This window comes from Mirounga leonina, unplaced genomic scaffold (genome assembly GCF_011800145.1).
Source record: "Mirounga leonina isolate KUSES-001 unplaced genomic scaffold, KU_Mleo_1.0 Mir_165, whole genome shotgun sequence".
In the NCBI taxonomy this organism is placed as follows: Eukaryota; Metazoa; Chordata; class Mammalia; order Carnivora; family Phocidae; genus Mirounga; species Mirounga leonina.
The window spans coordinates 5135215-5158203 of NW_023270415.1; the positions used below are offsets into that span (position 1 = coordinate 5135215).

Here is a 22989-nt window from a genome sequence, read left to right on the forward strand (position 1 = left end):
CCACTATATGCTAAATTCCTGGAGGGCCAAGACCACATTCTATGCCTTTTGGAGTTCCCAAACTCTAGCAGAATGTGGCCATCAAGACACTTCATTGCAGAGCTGATCTTACTCTCCTGTTTTAGCATACTTCACACTTCACTTAGTATTTCTTTTACCCATAGCCATGGATAAGTGACATCATAGGAATGAAGAAAAGGAGAGAGCGAGCCCGGGAGATGGTCGACAGATGCTACCCCGGTATACTCGCTGAGAATATGACCAAACAGGATTCACATTTCCTAAAGCTACTGTGCGTTATTGCCTGCCCCATGATGCACATGAAAGGAACACACCATCTCATCTAGTTAGGCTAATTGCTTTTGAACTTCCAAAACTGAGCCAAACAGGGTTTTCCACTCTACATTTATGTTATATTTTTGTTTTATTTTGAAATTGGTCTCCTAGGAAAAAGTATGTGTATGTTTATTTTCTCTCTTATACATACATATTTTCTGTATCTTGTATCTTAAGAACTAATTAACTCGATATGCCCCCTACTGAATGTCATTAAAAATACAATAATATGGTGGAGTTCTACTGACCTCTAAAATTTTTTAAATAATAAAAAGACAGTCATCAATTACCACGTTTGAATGTTCAGAGGGCACATAAAAAAAAGTGATCTAGAACTACCCAAATTATAAAAATTAAACCAAAATGTTTGGAGACTATCTTCAAGCCAAAATCAGATGATGCTTTAACCTACATTTCTATCATATTGCATTTGGTTAGTATTATTAAAAAAAAAAAAAAAAAAACTGGTTCTACTTGAAAAATGTATTCAGATAAGAAGGGTAAATAAAAAGGTACTGATCTGTCAAAATACAACAGATAGAATTAACTCCCTTTGCAATGTTTTTATATTTTTAAAGCAAGTTATTCTGATTGATGCAATCTTAATGTTTTGATTTGTTTTTTGTCTCCTTACGATGGAACTGTTGCTCTTCATCTGAAAACTAGAACATCCATCTGATAGCATTTAAGACCTCTCGTAATTCCTTATTTTATCATAAACTGAGTCAAACAAAAATTTACTGTTTTCAAAAATAAAGTGGCTAAAAAATAAACTTACAGAAGAACACACGGTGACATCTCTTTTTAATTTATACAGAATCTGAATATTTCGATAACTTGAATTTCCATAAGGAAACAAAGAATGTTAGGAAACACTGAATAAAGTTTTCCTCATTTAAAAAACTCAAATTAAACCAGTTAATTTAACATTATGTACATAAGCAAAATACTGTTCTATGAAATGAATTCATTTTACCCTTTTAAAGGAGATCCATTTAATGTGAAACAGAGACTTCCATATTTTCATCATCTAGCTATACTAATCAACTATTTTTATGAAAACAAAACAAAACTACGGCTACATGGGTAAGAGATCAATGAAAAACATCAATACTGCTGTAATTTGAAGCTTCCTGTTAAGACCAAATGCATAAACACTATAATAGAGGTGTCAAGTAAATAATCTGGAAATCAAGGTTTCTATTCAGTCTCTCAAACTGCTTTCTTAACAGGGAGTTTGACCTTCAGAGTTCTAGATCAAAGGGACTACACAGGTGTTCATCACTTAAAGACACCACTGGTCTCTTTTTCCTTTCCTTGCTTTCTGCTTATTGTCTAAAACCAAAGTGGCAACTTTTGGAAATAAGGTTAAAGTTCATTAGAAAATTTCTTAAGAATGTTTTTCATATAACTTTTCACATTACCTTGACATAAAATGAAAACAATTTCATTAACATATAAAGGATTTGACATTATCATAAACAAACATGCAGAATAGACTATTAACTTCTAGTGCAAAAACACCATTTATGATTTCTTAGTGAATGAAATTAATTTAAATAACACGGAGACACACCTTTATCACTAATAAACTGAATAATAATTAACATATTGGAAAATAAATCTATAAATCTAAAAGAATGCATTATTAAAAGGCAGAACTTAAATAGCAATGTCACCAATATCTCATTTATTTAGAATGTGATATGCAACTAGAACACATAAAGTGTATGATAAAAATGTAGAGTGATACTGTTTATTACAACTCATATTTGACATCTATATTAAATAGAACAGAAAAATAAAACAAAACTAAAAAAGCATACATAGCTGCTTCTAAGGAAAGGGATTAAGAGATCTAGGGTGAGAAGGACAGACACATTTCCATCATTACACCCTTTTGTCTAAAATGTCTTGACTATACCTGTAACTTTTTCCAACAAAAAATATTGGGCTAGTCAAAGAGATGAGAAAAACATGAGTATAAGGTTTTCAAATTAATAAAATAAACAATAGAATAATTCTGGCAGAAAGGTACAATGGAAAGGTCAATGGAAAAAAATGAAACAGTATCCAAAAGAAACTTTGTCAACACTTTCTAACACCATATCTAACAGATAAAGCATAAATTTAATTTTGTATTCAATAGTTTCCAATGCTATTTTGTATTTGCCAATGCGAAGGTTTTTCTATAAAATGAGAAAGGCATCATTTTTGTAATACATATAAAAAAATAAAAGTACTAACAGTTGACCATTATCTTTAATAGGTAAACATTAAAGGAAAAATAGAAATATACACAGTACACAGAAGTCAAAGTTTATTAAGACAAATAGTTACTAGAAAAATCTAGGTATCCTATGTAATATTAGATGTGATTTTTAAGGCTGGCAAAGGCCTATTTATTAAGAGCAGTAACAAATATAAAAATATTCCAATATAATAAAATCTAGAGACTATTTTTCCTTTATAGTAGTTGGATCTAATCTAGCTCATTTATATCAGTCAATAATCAAACCATATATGTTATATAAAGGTCAATAATTATTAGGTTTAGGTGTCTATTCAATATATGTATCTCTTTTTTACATCAATGTTGACCCTATGTGACACCCAATATTCCAGCTTCGTTCTCTGAGGCACCCTGAAAGGCTGTTTTGAGTGCGGTATGCAGGGCAGAGCTGGCCTGAGGCAATCTAGGGAAATCAGGAGAGCTTCACACGTTTTAATCAAGTTTTCAGTGCCTTCAGTATTTTGTGTAAAGCTAATTTACAGAACACAGCCACAGGCAAAAAAAAATACTTCATGATACATAAACTAGAAGAGCTCTCAAGATAAACTAATTTAAGATCCATCATTTCAATTGAGGACTCAGATCTACATTCTAGGGAGCAGTAGGAAAGAGAGTGGATTTAAGGTTAGATGTCCTAGTTTCCAATCCTGGTTCCTCCTCCTAACAGCTGCATAATCTGAGACCAGTAATTTACCCTTTGAAGTCTTTCCTATTGCATAAAATGGGTTCCTGGGAAAATCAAGTAAATTATGTACAAGTGCTTCACCCACTATAAAGTACAAAATGGGTACAAATTATTAAAAATCATAACGTGCCCTCTCTTTGTATACAGAACTGATTAGCTATAGAAGCAAAACCATAACCTCTAAGTAGTTCTCAACTCTTGACTGCATACCTGGGAATTTTTAAATTATATTTAAAAGTAGATTAAATTTAATTTAAGCTGTAAATGCTTGGTTCCCAACCCAGCAGGCAGAGGGAATCTCCTAGGGTATGGCCCAGGCCCTGCAGATAATCTTAAATGCAGCCCAGGTTGAGCACACCAGCCACATCCTCCTAATTTTTAAAATCTCTTTGGACTATCCAAATCTCTGTTCTCACTAATAATAAGTGTTATCAAGAGTTAATAACTGCAAATAAAAGCATTATGGATAAAACTAAATATTTACCACAAGGGGGAGCAGGTGAATCAGTTATTTGGTTTCTATGAGCCTAGTGTAAAGTTTCTCAGTAAGAACTGAAATATATAATGTAAAAACATCTTTCAGTAAGTTCCAAAGATATTTTATTACTAATTTCAGTTGTATAAAATAAGGCATCTTTGGGAAGACTTCTAAGTGAGTTTATAAGAATTCAGGGACAGTAACATACGGTAAGCAGACAAGATTAGATTTCACTCTGTGAACACCTTGGAGTATAACAGAGAGACATAAAATAGTGCAAAGGTAGATAAAGGAAGGGGAGTAAAAGGAATCAGCAAAAGATTAGGTAATCATTAATTAGATAAAAAGAAACATCTCATGTATTGACACAAGATACAATTAATTTCTTATGGTTTCTCCATCCTATTATATTACACAAAAAGAGCATATTAAAGAAAAACAAACGCTCAAATGTTTACTGAGTCTGGCCATCTTAGCATAACTATTCTGAAGCTAGCTGGCTATATCCAAGACTAGACTAGAGACTTGGTTCTCTGCTCTCTAGTTTAGGAAAGGCCTCATGAAGCAAATCCTGAAAAACTTTCCAGAAGTTCCAGTTCCGGCCCCTCGAGCTCCTCTCAGCTGATGGATTATAAATGTGGTTTTTCTTTATTACACTTTAATCTCAGATATATGTTTAAACAAAATCTGAACTTACTGGTTTAAACAGTCACAGAAAATGGATCCAAACCCCTACGTAAACGACATGTCTAAAATACCAAAAACAGACGTCACAATCAGCTCATTTACATATTTCCACCAAGCAGGCTAATATTCAATTCTAATATGTTTACAACTTATGACTATCTCACATATCTACAGTAGAAAATTAAAATAGTTTCTACAAAAGTAAATTCAGTAAACAGAGAAAAAGTTGTGCTCACCTACAAAACAGAAAATAGTTCTAAAAGCTAATTTAAACAGCTTTAGTTCTTGATCTAGATTGTTTTTAATGCAATCATTTCCCCTGGAAGCCATTTTCAGCAGCTCTTTCATTCCACTAGGTATTTATTTGTGAAATACCTGAAGATATGCTGGGGCCAGTGAAGTGACCAATTCACATAATAAATATTTAGTGAACTAAATGAAGAGAACAGCCAGTGAAACTGACATAATGCTTCTACTGCTAGTTCAGAGATGATATGCACAATTTCAAGGTTATAGGATGTGTCTTATGCACTGCTGTATCCTCGGCAGCTGGCGCAATGTTTGATATAATAAATATTTTTTGAAAGAATGGTAAGTACAAAAATGTAACTATGGTCCCAAAGTTAAAAGGTTCACAACCAAGACTGAGGCAATGATATACAAAGCCCAAAATGTTTATTTTTCATGTCTTAATTTAAATATAAAGTACACTAGCAAAAGTCATTAAGTATATGTCAGATCTATTTTGTTATTATCACAGAATGAGGCATTCCACAGAAGACAGAGATAAATACATTCCATTCAAAAGAAATTTCTTATTAATTTTAGCTGTTGATAGGAATCTTGTAAAATGCAATACATATTTTCCTTTATGTACCTTAAGAAAAATATGACTTCAACTATTATCCCTATAATCATGTGAGTTTTATATAAAAGTAGAGGTATGCCAGGCTCTATGAAGCTATTTTTTAAGTGGGGAGACAACCAGAAAAAATGGAGAAAAGGAAAACCTTTTAAAGTATGCCTTTTGAGGGGCTCCCAGGTGGCTCAAGTGGTTGAGTGTATGACTTCTGATTTCGGCTCAGGTCATGATCTCAGGGTCATGAGATTGATCAAGCCCCATGATGGACTCCACTCTGGGCATGGAGCCTGCTTGGAATTCTCTCTCTCCCCCTCTCCCTCTCCCCCCACCAACACACAGGCGTTCTCTCTCAAAAAATACAAATAAAAAATAAAAAAATAAAGTATGTCTTTTGATTCTTTTGAATTTTTTTTAACCTTAGCAATATGTTACTTATTCCATAAAATATTAGAATAGTCTGATGTCCAGGTTTCCACCTGAGTAATTTTTTTTTTTTAAGATTTATTTATTTGAGAGAGCGAGAATGAGAGAGAGAGAGAGAGTACATGACCGGGGGAGGGTAAGAGGGAGAAGCAGACCCCCCGCTGAGCAGGGAGCCCGATGCGGGACTCGATCCCGGGACTCCAGGATCATGACCTGAGCCAAAGGCAGTCGCTTAACCGACTGAGCCACCCAGGTGCCCCTCCACCTGAGTAATTTTTGGTAGAAGAAAAAGTACCTTTCACCAGAATGAGAAACACAACAGAAAGAACATTTAGAGAATGGAGACAGAAGGGGACAGTGCAGCACAACCTGCTCCTTCTGGCTCTGGGGCCCATTTCTGGCCCCTCCTGGGCCGTTCTCAGGCCAATCTCTTAACACTTCGGAAGCTCATTTTCTCTTTTGTAAGATAAAGCAAATGAACAACCAGGTTGAGTTTTTAGGATTTAAAATTATTAACAATTTGAGGTATGTGTATGTACATGTTTCCCCAAGTAGCACCGGCAATTTGGTGTTTGTGGACATGTGCACAAATGACCTCAAAAGCCACCATCTAAGGGTACAAACAAATTTTAAGAAGTAGTGAATTCACAAACAATAGGGATCAACTGTATTTGGTACAAGGATAATCTTGAATTGGGTATAGTTAATCCCAAAGGTAAATAAAAGCTCAAGATGCTCAAAGAACCACCTAAGATTTTTCACACCACTGAGGGGATTGCCTTAAAACTTTGAAGAACAGTGTGAGGAAACAGAACCAGAAATCACTATGAAAACTTTAAAATTTCTAAAACCCATACTATTTCCTAATATTTGATACTTTTATTCCTATCGGTTGCCCAATAATAATAAGCAGTAATATCGCATAAACACAAAATCATGTGTCTTTTTAGAGGTAGCAGCAATGAAAGAGATGGTTGAGAGTAATGACTTCCACTCCACAACCAGAAGTGAGAGGGGGAAAAAACCCTAAGATATAGAAAAGTAATGGTAACTCAATACAGGGTGTGTGGGCAGAAGATGCTGAGAAGTCTAACTAGTACTAAGAAGGAACAGTTTAAACAGTGACAAGCTTTACTGATTTCAGAAAATATGACTAGCCTAAATGAAATGGTTCTTTTCAAAACAGATTTGCTCAGAGCCCAAAATAAAGCACATACCAAGAGCCTTTGTAATTCCTAAAAAGAAAAAACAAAATATCCTCCAAAAAAAAAAAAAAGGGATAGAGGAAAAACTGAGGTGTGGTTTAATGCAGAAAATGTGCTCTACTTTAAAGAGAACCCTGAGAACCTGCAGAATGTGTTTTGTCTTATCAAAAAGAATGGGGGAGGGGAGCTGAAGACCACTCTGGATCTCCCTGATTCTCTGGCTCACAGTGAGCCAAGATAGATTTCTAAAAAAGGTGCTTAAAGGATCATGAAAAAATATTTGAGAACTGTATTTCTGATAAAGGGCTTGTAAGCAAAATACAGAAAAAACACTTACAACTCAATAAGAACACCCAACAACTTAATTAAAAAAATGGGGGAAAGATTTGGAAAGACATTTAACTAAAGATATAGGAATGACTAGAAAACACAGGAAGAGATGCTCCTCCACATCATTAGAAGGGCAAGTTAAAAGCACAGCAAGATAGCATTTTATACCTACTATAACAGCTATTAAAAAAACAAACAAAAAACCACACAAGCATCGGTGAAGATGTGGAGAAACTAGAACCTCATTCATTGTGGGAATATAAAATAGTGCAGCCACTGTAGAAAATACTTTGACAAATTCTTAAAAAGTTAAACATAGGGGCGCCTGGGTGGCTCAGTCGCTTAAGTGTCCAACTCTTGGTTTTGGCTCAGGTCATGATCTCATGGGTCGTGGGATTGAGCCGCACTCAGCGGGGAGTCTGCTTGAAAGATTCTCTCCCCCTGCCCCTCCCTCCACTCACACTCTTGTGCACGTTCTCTCGCTCTCAAAATAAACAAATCTTTAAAAAAAAAAAAAAAAGTTAAACATAAACTTAACATAGAGCCCAGCAATTCCACTTCCAGGAATCCGCCCAAGAGAAACGAAAATGGATGGTCACCCAAACATTTGTACATTTTGAATGTTCACAAGAGTATCATTCATAATAGCCAAAAAGTGGTAACCCAAATGTCCATTAAGCGGTGAACGGACAAAATGTGGTATGCCCTTATAATGAAATATTACTCAATCATAAAAAGGAAATAAATACTAATACATGCTACAGCCTTGCAAACATATTGCTAAGTGAAAGAAGCCATACACAAAAGACTACATATAATTGTATTTATATGAAATGTACAAAGACGACAAATCTATAGAAAAAGAATGTAGATAAGTGGTTGCCAGGGGCTAGGGTGGGGACAGGGAGTAGATTCAGCCAGGCATGAGGGATCTTTTTGGGGTGATGGAAATGTTCTCAAACTGAACTATGGTAAGGTTTGCATAACTCTGCAAATTTACCAAAACTCAGTGAACTGTATACTTAAAAATGGGCAAACTTTATGGTAAGCTGTATCTCATTAAAGGGAGAAAGGGGGCTAAAATGAGAGCTAAAACATGAGTATCTCAAGTCAAAGGCAATCTAAAGGCAGCTGAATGAGGGGCATTTAATGTCCTCTGGTAAAGAGATAAAGACTATAGAGACCAAACATGGTGGCAACACGTAGCTTAACTAATCAGCCTTCTGGACAATACAGCAGCATTGGACAATATAATGCTGGCAGTGAGTTGCCTGTCAAGCACATAAGCTTGCCAACTGTTTTAACTTCAGAAACTAATGTTGTCATGCTGAGGTAGTGGCAAACATAATATTGGAATGATTCTGGCAGTTTCTCCAGTCATTTCTATTAACTCAAGAATTAGTCAAGAGACTAAGGAACTCATTACGTTGGACGAATCCTCATATTATAGGTTTAGAAAATGGGAGTGAATCCCTAAGCAAAAAGGATCAGAATGGAGAACCACCCCTACCTGAATCAGAAAGATGATCAGACCAATTTGCCTTCATAGACCTGATATTCATAACACAAGTCTGGGAAGCAGAGGATTTGGGAGCCCTCTTCTCTTGGACCCTATTTTTCAACAGGACTCTTTAGGTATGGAAAGACAGTACTGAGAGAATTAAATAAGCGCTTGATTCTTTGTGAAAGTCCTTAGTTCTAGGAAGAGTCTTAAGGAGAAGCAAGTGGAACAACAACTTATCTTCAATGTGAAACTAAACAAGTTACCTAAATGAGGCACATTGGGAGTCAGAGTGATCTATTCTCTAGGTCTGGAGCAAAAATAAATTCCATTTACAAATAACTGCTTCAAGTATACTTTAATCACAAGAAATTTCCTGAGGTTAAGATAAACCTAACTTCCTCTCACTGAACAAAAGCTCTCGCAAGACTGCAGCTCATCCTCTACAGGTCTGTTTCTGGAGAGGAGGTGGAAATTCCTGTGTGCATTTTTCTTATCTGCATTACCAAATCACAAACACCCTGCTCTCCCTGCCTTAGCCACAATTCCTCCAGATCATGCTCAGCATGTCCTCAAATGAGAATCCCTGCCTACGGTGAGCACCTGTCATCCCCATCTTGTGACTGGGAGAGAAACATGGCTTAGAGCCATGATGTTACAGTTACTTAATAAGGACAGAACTTCTTTTTTTTTTTTTTTTTAAGGACAGAACTTCTGTTAGTAAGGTCACTGTGAAGCAATGAAGCAAAATCTGATTCACCATACTCAGATAATTGTAGGGAACATGTAAGCACCTTTCTTTGGGTCTACCTTCTTAACTTAAAACACTCACAAAGCAAACCAAAAAAGGAAGGGCAGGGGTAAAAAGATTAAACTTCCTCAGCAGCTAGAGAGATCCAAGATTTACTAGCTGCAATCACGGATTTACAGACTATTCTTTCTGCCTTTCCTTCTTCTTTGAAGTGTTTTTATCTTTCTCAGCAAATGACCATTTCCCATCAAAGAGAAAGAAACTTTATCTTGGTTTTGACTGCAGGGTCACACACACATAAATCCTGGAATAAAGTCCAGTAACCATAGTCATACATGTAACTAAAGACCATGACTCCCTGGAGTCTTGTAACAGAAGGAAAATATCAACTGCATTGTGGATCACTTACACAGGGGTCTGTTTCTCCATGCTGCCCTCTGGTATGGGTTTAAAGCCATTCCAGATATGATAAAAGTGTGAGGTCAACCTACAAATGCATCTGGCCACAGGAACCTCATCTCTTGGGAGACTGAGACTGAGGAGTAGAGTTTAAGGGGGCAATCTCACTGCTAGCAAGGTTGCTAATTATGACCCCCCTCTTCCCTGCAGGCCTTTGGCTAAGACTGACCTCCCTCAGCATGAGCCAGCTGACAGGGCCAGAGAGGTGGAAGACAGGGTAACAGGTGCTCTGAGGCTAGCCAGACGTGCTAGGAGGCCTAGACTCCAGCCTAAAGTTGCCAGAGCTGGTCAAGAAATGCACTTTCAAGAAGGCAACTCCCATTTTTTCAAAAGCTCTCTCTACTGCCTCAACTAAGTTCCTTTGATTTGGAGACAGTCTCAAACCCTGAGATTCCTTTTTCAAAAGTTAATAGAGAAGTGGGGTTCCCAACCTGCAGAGAAACTCCTGTCTCAGAAAGGGCAGGAATACCAAATTTAAATGTAAGCTGCTTAATTTCTTTCTTGGTAAAAATTAATACTTTGCTACTTTTTGAGCATATCATTATGAATCAGAAACTTAGCATGGGATGAAACAGATTGTTTTATGTATTAGGTTGTATTATGTATTAGGAACTGACTCAGTTGTCTTTATGAAGTAGACATAGGTTCCATGACTAGGAAAGGAAGGAGCTAGTCAGTGTGTAAGAAAGGGGAATTTCAGGCCTGAAAATGCCTTATTAGTCATTTAATGTGACTATATAATTTACTGTCAAAATTGGGACACTTTGGGAAAGAAAAGGACATTATAAATACTGATGCCAGGACAAGAGGGATAAACTGGGACTGACCCAGCACCCTCCGACAGGGAATCACCCTACTAGACTATACTCATTTCTCTATTCAAAATCCTTCAATGATTCTCCATCACTTCAGGGTGAATTTTAAATCAGTCTCATCCCTAGAACTCAGCCATATGCCTCAACTATGGCACATACCACAATGGATGACAATGGCTGATTTTCTGATGTCTCTCTACTCCTGCCAGTCCGTGAACTCAAGGACAAGAGTCTACACTGTGGGCCTTGATGCTTTGCCTTAAGGCTCGTCACAAAGTAGCACTCGGTAAATACCAAGTGGCTTAGTAAAAATAATGGTTGTTCAACCTCCACCAACATCCTAAGGTCTTAGCGCTTATTTTCCTCCATCCATGCCTTTTCAACCCACATTCTGTATTTTGCAGGTGTCACTTCTTAGCTATGCAACTTGAGGCAAGTTAGTTAACCTCTGTGAGCCCCCATTTACTCACCTACATACACAAGAATCCTAATAGTATGTACGTCACAGGATTATTAGGAACATTAAATGAGTGACTATGTAAAGTGCTTTAAACAATGCCTCATTCTCATAGGAAGCACCCAGTAAGCTTCTCAAAGGCAGAGAGAGTTGTCCCTTTTGATCACTGCTATGTACCTACACCAGGAAGAATGCCTGACAGAACAGACAGTAAGTATGATGAAAGCTTACTGACATATACTTCTATTCTGTTTTTCTCCCAATCCCTTGCTTGGCCTCACCAGTGCCGTATACTCTACATCCCACAAACTCCAACAAAAACCTGGCACCATTCCCTTTTTAAATGGGACATCGAAGACTGACTGAACTCTCTATGCCAGCAGTCAGTCACAACCCTTTACCTGAAATAGATTACATGATACCCCTGAGTTTCCTGCCTACCAGCTGTTCAATTTTAAGTACAGACAACGATTGGAAAAACAGTTCCAAGGGTTTCTTAAGTCTGGGATTAAATGCACAAGCTGTCAGGGTCAGGGCAGAGAATAAGAGAAGATTACTACTGCCTTGTGTTTCTACACTTAAATAAGGAAAAGAACTACTTTGAGTACATACATTCAAAGATATACAAATTTACAAACCCTGTAAATCATAAACAGTAATACAAACTCAGCTTACTTTTTAAAATAAAATTTTACAAAAATAAAATTACCTAAAATTAAGCCCACCATTGTACTTAAATATCCGGTTCCACTTCCCAGGTTAAGAAAAGACAATCCTGGTTGAAGTTTCAATGCTTCCATAACTTCAGAATAAATGCAAGGTGCTGACAAGTGTATGTTCCCATGCTTCCAGGCTAAGTCTTTGTAAGCATTGTCTCGGTAGCCTTCCAAATAGTAATCTCCGCGATCAATCGCTCTGAAGGCTTGCTCCACTCTTTCAGTGCGGATATACTGAGCTTCTTTTAAGTTATCAATTAAGTCATCATTATCTTCCCCAGCACTCACAGCTCCTCCCATGATAGTATTCAAATCAAATCATAAATTTTAAAATGTAATAAAATTAGCAGAAATGGCTTCCAATAATGTAGTGTGGTTTGTTTTCCCTTTAATATTGCACTTGATTTCCAAAAATAAATTAATCCTGAAAGGGAAGAATAAAAATAAACAGGTTTAAATTAACACTCACAGGAAAGTAACTCCAGTTTATTAAATATATAATAGTCATTATAACTTTTAAAGGACATATTCTGTTCCAGGCATAGTTTTAAGTTCTTTAAATATATTTATTTATTCTTCTAACAATCACAAAAGGAAGCTTAAGTTTGATCTCATCTGTACAGACGAGAAATCTGGGACACAGAAGGGTTAAGTTACCTCATACCATGAGGCCCAATATGCTAGCCATTAGTCACGTGGCTACCTAGGCCAAAATTAAAATTAAATACAGCTTAAAATTCAGTCAGGCACACTAGCCACACTTCAAGTGCTTAATAGCTACATGTGGCCAGTACCTGCCACACTGAACAGAGCTGCTCTAGAAAGTGACACTGCTGGGACACAGTCCCAGGTCTTTCAGACTCTAGAAACCATGCTCTTAAGCATTAAGCCAGGTGGCCTTTGGAGTACGGTGAGTCTAGTTTAATATGCATGAATTACTTGATTGATTGAAAATTCCTAAACTTAAAAATCCACTAACACCTGAATGCTAAACATCTTAAATGCACCACATAAATTCAAAATGTTAACACAAAGTAACATATTACCTAAACACTGAATACAAAATATAAAAAAAAAAAACAGATCCACATGTTTAAAATATAGACACCCACACACCCACATATAAGTAGTTTATATTAAGATTGTTTTATTTGGTAAACCCTGTGGTGATAAATAAGGAGACCACAAATTTTATTAACAACTTTAATAGTATAAGCACTAGAACATTTGTTACACACACAAGTACAATAAACTTCTTTAAAGTCAAATTCAGCATCTTTAAATGAAAACATAAGTGCAACCTGATTAAATAAAAATTTCAATACATCATAATGAACACAATTTAATCTTTATTCAACTATAGTTAGCAAATGAATTCGTATAACACTTAATTTCTGAATTAATAAATCAGGAGAAGGAAAATGAAAAATGAAATGCCGGGACACCTGGGTGGCTCAGTCCTTAAGCATCTGCCTTCAGCTCAGGTCACCATCCCAGGGTCCTGGGATCGAGCCCCACACATCGGGCTCCTGGCTCAGCGGGGAGCCTGCTTCTCCCTCTGCCTCTGTCCCTCCCCCTGCTCGTGCTCTCTCTCTCTGACAAATAAATAAATCTTAAAAAAAAAAGAAAGAAAAAAATGAAATGCCTGTGGCCAAAAACAAGTTATGACAGCCAACTCTGGAAAGACTGTCTCTCTCTCGACGTTAGAGAAGAAAAACCACCGATGCCTCGAGCTTCCTCAGGGTCCTCACACCTCTGGCACCAAGCTGCCACCGCACTAATGGGGCAGCTGCCTCACCAGGTCCTGTCCCTGCCCCACTGCCTGCCTATGTCCTCTTTTGTATTTTCCTACGAGTTCCTTAAACTTTCTGAGTAGAGGAAATATTGTGAACTCATGTCACACTCTTATTTAACTTATTCAAACTCACTTATACAAACCTGGATGGCTCCAGTGCCCCCCACAGCCAAAAAAAGACATAACTGAAAAAAATACATGGGCTCGCTGCACCATTCTCCTCAATGGGTGTATTTCACAGCACACAGTGCAACTGGAAACATCAATCCACTCTTCCTTCAACAGTCTTAGTTGGACACCCTTTTATAGCCCAAGCATCTCAACTTGCTGAGCACAATTCTAGCATTTAAAGGTTTTTTCTGTGTTTTGGGGGGGTTTTTTTTGGTTTTTTTACTAACATGGCTTCTAAGCATAGGTTAAGTTTTTTACCTGGTACTCAGAGTTAATTCCTTCCCAAGATGAAAGAAAAAGTGGCTACATTAGACTAGGAGGCAGCTTCAGTTGAGTCTCCAGTGTGGCACCTACCTCAGGACTTTATAGGCCTAATTCTGACTGTGCAGACACTTAATGGCTCTCCTGGAAATGTTCTATTTTACTAGTTTGAAAAATTATTCCGCAGAGTGGCCTAATCCTTCTCAGGTCCTTCTGAACTCTAACCTGTCCAAAATTATCACAGCAAAATAAGCAAATGCTGACTTCACTACACAAAAGCGCACACTCTTGGTGAGAAAAGCAAAGAAGTATCAAACCAACAAGAAGTACTACCATTTGCTGATGGACACTGTCCTAAGTGTTTTCTGTATATTATCTCATTAAAAGCTACAATAAGCCTACGAGGAAGGCATTCCCATGCCCACTTTGAAGTAGAAACAATGAGTAAAGGACTAGGGTACTACAATTCATGTGACTGTTGCTAAAGGAGCCCGGAGGAAAGCGGATCCAAGGATCCAGGAAAGCTCTCTTAAAAAGGCATGGATTGTGTCATGCAATTAAAGGACTAAGGGAATTAAAGGCTAAGGATATGGCTGGTATTAAAGCAAAAGAGCAGATGACACTTTTAAGAAACTACATGTAGTTGGGTACCTTCCAAGCACCATAAGACCTTTATTATGTAGGCCAGTGATTTTTCTTTTTAAGCCTGAACCCTTTTGAGAATCTGATCATATTTCTGGCCCCTTTCTCTAATTAAAAAATGAATGAATGAGAAGTTTTACAACCAACTTCAGAAGGATCCCGAGTTCCTACAGACCCATGAGTTGAATCTAATTTAAGAACATCTATTAGTTGCAACAGAGTCAGCCACAGATACTAACAAGGGAGGGAGAATTACATTTCCATTTTAGAAAGTGCCATGTAATTTGTGTTTCTGAACTTTACTGCAACAGACCAGAGACCAGGTACTCAGAAAGCTGGGAAACAACACCTTGTTAATAAGGAGCCACATAAAAATTTGAGGCCAGATTTGCCGGACTCTTCTATTTTGATAGGAAAGACAAATACATCTGAACACAAAGCTGTAAGGTATCCAGGAGGGAGGTGGTCAGGAAAGGTTTTCTAGAATAGGATGTGCAATCTGCTACAATGCATCGTTTCTTTAACGCAAATTATTAGCTCACATTTAGTATATAAGGTAATGATGTGCAGATAATGAAGAAGTTGGGGTGGCTGCCATGTTCATGTTTTGAAGTGACAGCTTACATATATAAAAAGATGGGTGTTATATGCAAACAATGAATCATGGAACACTACATCAAAAACTAATGATGTAATGTATGGTGATTAACATAAGACAATAAAACAAAATTAAAAAAAAAAAGATACCTTAGCGACTTAAGAACACTTCCAGCAAAAAGCTAAAAATAGAGAGTGCCTACCTCTAAGGCAATTCAAGGGGTCTAGGGAAGCTGTGAATGCAGACGAAAAAAATGTTAAGACAATGTCTCTGGATTAAAGCAACAGACGAATTGAGGCTATACCCAGATTCAGATTTTTAAATTTTGATAAAAATATACACGTGCAAATAAAACAATATCCATAAGCAAATTATCTTCTAGAGCCTAAATTTCAGAGGAAGACGAACCTTAGGGTTTAAGGCTATGAAGGACTAACTGACCGTAATGCTACATGCAAATTCCAGTAGATTTAGCTATGCTAAAAATTTTATTAGGATTGCTATTTTTCTTGTTGGTAAACTGGTTACACAGTTGCATAGGTTTTCAGTGGTATGTTACAAGGCTACTTTTCCCACAAGTCCTGTTGTTTTGCAAAACATTAGTAGGTGTTTTCAGATGTTATAGAAAAACCCAGTACTGGACTTCTCAGGCCCTTGAAAGAATCTTAGGAAACCCGAGGGACCTCAGGAGAAGAGCTGGCATGAAAAACTACAAAATGGGATGAGCAGAGCCATGGTAGAGTTATACAAGGGTGTTATGGAACACCAACCCAGACACGGGGGTGGACACAAAAGGATAGGAAAATTTTCCTAAATATGAAGACGTGGTAAGCACAGAGGCAGAAGGAAGGAGAGGTGTTCAAAACAAGCAGAAAAGACAAGGAGACAAGAGGCAATGCACCCGCCCACTTAAGGCACTACAAATAGTACCGAAGAGCTGAAGTGCAGGAATAGAAAGCAGTGCTTGGTGAGGCTAAAACAATAAAGAGGAATGAGAAACGAAGCTTGCAGGCCACACACACATGGAGCTTGGACTTCCTCCCACAGACAATGGAGCCAGCAAAGGCTTTTTAAAGAATGAGAAACATACTGTAGGACTAATTTTAAAATAAGATGTAAAGGAAAAACCAAAACTGTAAAAGAAAGAGAATATAATTATACATTATTTGGTCTGGGGAAGACAATGTGTACATAGAATAGTGAAAACACAATTGCTGATTCAATTTGAATAGGCATTTAACCATACAGGACAAAAGAGAAGAGGTAAAGAGGGGTATGGAAGTTAATACCTCATCTGTGATTATAGGAAAGTAAATGCTATCTAAAATGCTAACTAAGGTTAGCAACATGGAGGTAACTTCCCTACTATGAAATAGCTGAATGCATTAAGATCCCCCTGGAGTGTGAGCCTCCAGGTGGAAACAGGTAAAGCCAGGAACTGCTATACTTTGTCTTCAGGGTATCACCTGACTTTCTAAATTGTGTACATGCATTATTTGAACAAAACTGACAAGTAAAGCTGAATATAAAGGGGATACTTAAATATATATGTGCGTGTGTGTATTTTTTTTTAGACCAGAATAAGATAAAAGACACACAGAATATAATTTCCTAAAGAATAAAAATACATTTAGCAAATAGGCTACAGTAGAAAAATCAAAAAACAAAAAAAGAGAGAAAATATAATAATTTATACTACAGAGCTTCAAAGACAAGTCATTTTATCATATACATAGCTTCTGATGGTGGGTGGAAAATGAATTATTATAAATTACATTTTCATAACATTGACCAATTCAATGATAATACTATGTGCATTTGTAGAAAATTTGAAAACAAAGAAATAAAAATTATTCATAACCCTAATACTCCAAGAGCCACTGTTAATATTTACTGTCTAAGCATCTATACGCTTTCTTAACACAATATTACTATTATACTGTATATACTATTTCAAAATTTTGCTTAATATGTCTTAAGCATTTTCATGCCATTAAAAATTCTTCCAAAATCCAAAAATGTGATATCCCACCACATGGAGGCACCAAAATGGAATCAAGTCCCCTAACTGCTGGGCCATGAATTTTGGATTATAAATAATGTACATGTGAGGAGTTTGCAAGTTAAAATCTGTAATAAATATTGTGATAATTCAATAATAATCCCCTAACTTGAAATATACTTCATTTTTTATGAGTAAAGAAAACACTATTAAAAAGCCATTACAGCTCTATGTTATGGCATAATGAAAGAAAATCAGATATAACTTCAAACTGTTTGGATTTAGGAATGATTAACTAGAGGGGGCGGAGCAAGATGGCAGAGGAGTAGGAGACCTGGATTTCGTATCCTCTCAGGAATTCAGCTGGATAGGGATCAAACCATTCTGAACACCTACAAACCCAACAGGAGATCGAACAAAGGAATAGCAACAACTCTCTGAACAGAAAAGCGACCACTTTCTGGAAGGTAGGACGTGCGGAGAAGTGAATCCGAGGCAATATTCGGGAAGATAGACGGCGGGGGAGGGGCCTCCGTCAGCCGCTTCCGGCAAGTGATAGAACCATGGAGCACAAAATCGGAACTTTTAAAAGTCTGCTCTGCTGAGGGACGTCACTCCGGTGGCTAAGGTGGGGGTGGAACCCTTGCAGGACAGTGTGGTCTCAGGACCCTTGGGGTCACAGAAAGACCAGGGGTGCCTGAGTGCGGCAGAGCTCCCAGGTATCGGAGCAGGGAAACCGGCTGCAGAGGCAGAGCCCAGGCGCGGGCTCTCAGCTCGGGGTTGCCATAAACCGTGATCCGCGGCACAGTCGGACCACTGCTCCTCCAGCAAGGACCCAACAAGCAGCAGATCCGGGGAGACTCACCTTCCTCCCCCGGGAGGAGCGGCGCAGGAGTGCACCGCAGGGATCTGCTGGGTTTGGAGACTCCACAAGGGGTCGAGTGCCGGAGACAGAAATGCGCGGTCACAGGTCGGGTGAGCACGGAGTGCGGCTGGAGACGGGAGTGTCTGACTGCTTTTCTCTGGGGGCTCACTGAGGAGCAGGGCCCCAAGTTCTCGGCTTCTCCAGGGCAGAGATTGGGAGGCCGCCATTTTCACTCTCGGCCTCCAAAGCTGTACGGAAAGCTCGCAGGGAACAAAAGCCCCGGAGAGCAAACCCGAACAGATTACTTAGCCGGGAGGCGGCAAGGGCGGGGCAGTTCCGCCTCCGGCAGAGACATTTGGAAACCACAGCAACAGGCCCCTCCCCAGAAGATCAACAAGAACAGCCAGCCAAGACCAAGTTTACAGATCAATGAGAACGGCAGAACTCCAGCACTAAGGGAATACTACACATAGAAATCATGGCCTTTTTTCCATGATTCTTTAGTCTTTCAAAGTAAATTTTCTTTTTAACTTTTTTTTTTCTTTTTCCATTTTTCAACCAACATCTTATCAATCCCTTTTTTAAAAAACATTTTTATTTTTCATTTTTAGAGTCATATTCTATCCCTTCATAGTAGTTACCCGTATTTTTAGCATATATATATATATAAGTTGTTCTCTCTCCAAAAATTTGAGATAGTTTCTTCTAACAGATCAAAATATACCCTAAATCTCTAGTATATGGTTTTTTTCCTACTCCCCTGCCTGATCACATTCTCTCTTTTTTTTTCTTTTTTCTTTTTTTAAATCCTCTTCTTTCTTTTTTCAAACAACTTCTTATCAATTCCTTTTATAAATTTTTTTATAATTTCCACATTTACAGTCATATTCCACCCCTTCATCATATCAACCCTTATTTTTATATATATATATGTTTTTCCTTCTTTAAAATTTTGGGAGGCACTTTCTTCAAACAGACCAAAATACACCCAAAATCTAGTGTGTGGCACTGATCTATATACCAGCCTGATCATATTTGATCACAACCTGGGTTTTTTTTGTTGTTGTTTTGTTTTGTTTGTTTTTGTTTTTATTTTTTTCTTTTTCTTTTTTCTCTTTTTCCCTTTCTTTTCCCACTGCTTCAGGTCTTTTCTGATTTGTTTAGAGTATATTTTCTGGGGATGTTGTTACTCTGCTAGCATTTTGTTCTCTCATTAATCTATTCTCCTCTGCACAAAATGACAAGATGGAAAAAATCACCTCAACAAAAAGAACAAGAGGTAGTACTGACTGCCAGGGACCTACTCAATACGGACATTAGTACGATGTCAGATCTAGAGTTCAGAATCATCACTTTAAAGATACTAGCTGGGCTTGAGAAAAGCATGGAAGTTATTAGAGAAACCCTTTCTGGAGAAGTAAAAGAACTAAAATTTAACCAAGTTAAAATCAAACAGGCTATTAATGAGGTGCAATCAAATATGGGGGCACTAACTGCTAGGATAAATGAGGCAGAAGAGAAAACACTGATATAAAAGACCAAATGATGGAAAATAAAGAAGCTGAGAAAAAGAAAGATAAACAACTACTGGATCACGAGGGCAGAATTCGAGAGATAAGCGATACCGTAAAATGAAACAACATTAGAATAATTGGGATCCCAGAAGAAGAATAAGGAGAGAGGGGGGCAGAAGGTATAATGGAGCAAATTATAGCAGAGAACTTCCCTAATTTGGGGTAGGAAACAGACATCAAAATCCAGGAGGCACAGAGAACCCCCCTCAAAATCAATAAAAACATCTAATAGTAAAACTTACGAGTCTCAGAGACAAAGAGACAAAGAGAAAATCCTGAAAGCAGCTCGGGAGAAGAGATATGTAACCTACAAAGGTAGAAACATTAGATTGGCAACAGACCTATCCACAGAGACCTGGCAGGCCAGAAAGGACTGGCAGGATATATTCAGAGCACTAAATGAGAAAAATATGCAGCCAACAATACTATATCCAGCTAGGCTGTCATTGAAAATTGAAGGAGAGATAAAAAGCTTCCAGGACAAACAAAAACTAAAGGAATTTGCAAACACAAAACCAGCCCTACAAGAAATCTTGAAAGGGGTCCTCTAAGCAAAGAGAGAGCCTAAAAGCAACATAGACCAGAAAGGAACACAGACAATATACAGTAACAGTCACCTTACAGAAAATACAATGGCACTAAATTCCTATCTTTCAATAGTTACCCTGAATGTAAATGGGCTAAATGCCCCAATCAAAAGACACAGGCTATCAGATTGGATTAAAAAACAAGACCCATCGATATGCTGTCTGCAAGAGACTCATTTTAGAACCAAAGACACCCCCAGATTGAAAGTGAGGGGGTGGAAAACCATTTACCATGCTATTGGACACCAAAAGAAAGCTGGGGTGGCAATCCTTATATCAGACAAATTAGATTTTAAACCAAAGACTGTAATAAGAGATGAGGAAGGACACTATATCCTATTTAAAGGGTCTATCCAACAAGAAGATCTAACAATTGTAAATATCTATGCCCCTAACATGGGAGCAGCCAATCATATAAGGTAATTAATAACAAAAGCAAAGAAACACATCGACAACAATACAATAATAGTGGGGGCCTTTAACAACCCCCTCACTGAAATGGACAGATCGTCTAAGCAAAAGATCAACAAGGAAATAAAGACTTTAAATGACACATTGGACCAAATGGACTTCACAGACATATTCAGAACATTCCACCCCAAAGCAAGAGAATACACATTCTTCTCTAGTGCCCATGGAACATTCTCCAGAATAGATCACATCCTAGGTCATAAATCAGGTCTCAACCGGTACCAAAAGATTGGGATCATTCCCTGCCTATTTTCAGAACACAATGCTTTGAAACTAGAACTCAATCACAAGAGGAAAGTCGGAAAGAACTCAAATACATGGAGGCTAAAGAGCATCCTACTGAAGAATGAATGGGTCAACCAGGAAATTAAAGAAGAATTAAAAAAATACATGGAAACCAATGAAAATGAAAACACAACTGTTCAAACTCTTTGGGATGCAGCAAAGGCAGTCCGAAGAGGAAAGTATATAGCAATACAAGCCTTTCTCAAGAAACAAGAAAGGTCTCAAGTACACAACCTAACCCTCCACCTAAAGGCGCTGGAGAAAGAACAGCAAATAAAGCCTAAACCCAGCAGGAGAAGAGAAATAATAAAGATCAGAGCAGAAACCAATGAAATAGAAACCAAAAGAACAGTAGAACAGATCAACGGAACTAGGAGCTGGTTCTTTGAAAGAATTAACAAGTTTGATAAACCCCTGGCCAGACTTATCAAAAAGAAAAGAGAAATGACCCAAATCAACAAAATCATGAATGAAAAGAGGAGAGATCACAACCAACACCAAAGAAATACAAACTATTATACGAACATATTATGAGCAACTCTATGCCAGCAAATTAGATAACCTGGAAGAAATGGATGCTTTCCTAGAGATGCATCCACTACCAAAACTGAACCAGGAAGAAATAGAAAACCTGAACAGACCTATAACCACTAAGGACATTGAAGCAGTCATCAGAAATCTCCCAACAAACAAAAGCCCAGGGCCAGATGGCTTCCCAGGGGAATTCTACCAAACATTTCAAGAAGAATTAATACCTATTCTTCTGAAACTGTTCCAAAAAACAGAAACGGAAGGAAAACTTCCAAACTCATTTTATGAGGCCAGCATTACCTTGATCCCAAAACCAGACAAAGACCACATTAAAAAGGAGAATTACAGACCAATATCCCTGATGAACATGGATGCAAAACTTCTCACCAAAATACTAGCCAATAGGATCCAACAGTACATTAAAAGGATTATTCACCACGACCAAGTGAGATTTATCTCTGGGCTGCAAGGTTGGTTCAACATCTGCAAATCAATCAATGTGATACAATACATTAACAAAAGAAAGAACAAGAATCATATGATCCTCTCAATAGATGCAGAAAAAGCATTTGACAAAATACAGCATCCTTTCTTGATCAAAACTCTTCAGAGTATAGGCATAGAGGGTACATAGCTCAATATCATAAAAGCCCTCTATGAAAAACCTACAGCGCATATCATTCTCAATGGGGAAAAACTGACAGCTTTCCCCCTAAGGTCAGGAACGTGGCAGGGATGTCTACTATCACCACTGCTATTCAACATAGTATTGGAAGTCCTAGCCACAGCAATCAGACAACAAAAAGAAATCAAAGGCATCCAAATCGGCAAAGAAGAAGTCAAACTCTCACTCTTTGCAGATGATATGATACTTTATGTGGAAAACCCCAAAGACTCCACCCCAAAACTGCTAGAACTCATACAGGAATTCAGTAAAGTGGCAGGATATAAAATCAATGCACAGAAGTCAGTGGCATTCCTATACACCAAAAACAAGACAGAAGAAAGAGAAATGAAGGAGTCGATCCCATTTACAATTGCACCCAAAACCATAAGATACCTAGGAATAAATCTAACCAAAGAGACAAAGGATCTGTACTCAGAAAACTATAAAATACTCATGAAAGAAATTGAGGAAGACACAAAGAAATGGAAAAATGTTTCAGGCTCATGGATTGGAAGAACAAATATTGTGAAGATGTCAATGCT

At 37.6% G+C, this 22989-nt stretch overlaps 1 protein-coding gene across 4 annotated transcripts in view; it reads right to left on the reverse strand.

The window, feature by feature from the left end:
- PCMTD1 (protein-L-isoaspartate (D-aspartate) O-methyltransferase domain containing 1) overlaps window positions 1-22989 on the reverse strand; it is a 70256-nt gene that overhangs the window by 23983 nt on the left and 23284 nt on the right. For 2 of the 4 annotated variants that reach the window (XR_004680385.1, XM_035011138.1), the window contains exon 2: window positions 11992-12422. The exons of the other annotated variants lie outside the window; for them this stretch is intronic. Coding sequence is in view for 1 of the 2 variants with exons in the window: in XM_035011138.1 (XP_034867029.1) it covers window positions 11992-12298 (307 nt within the window). In the remaining variant the exon portion in view is untranslated. The remainder of the gene's footprint in view (window positions 1-11991; window positions 12423-22989) is intronic. 4 annotated transcript variants of the gene reach the window in all.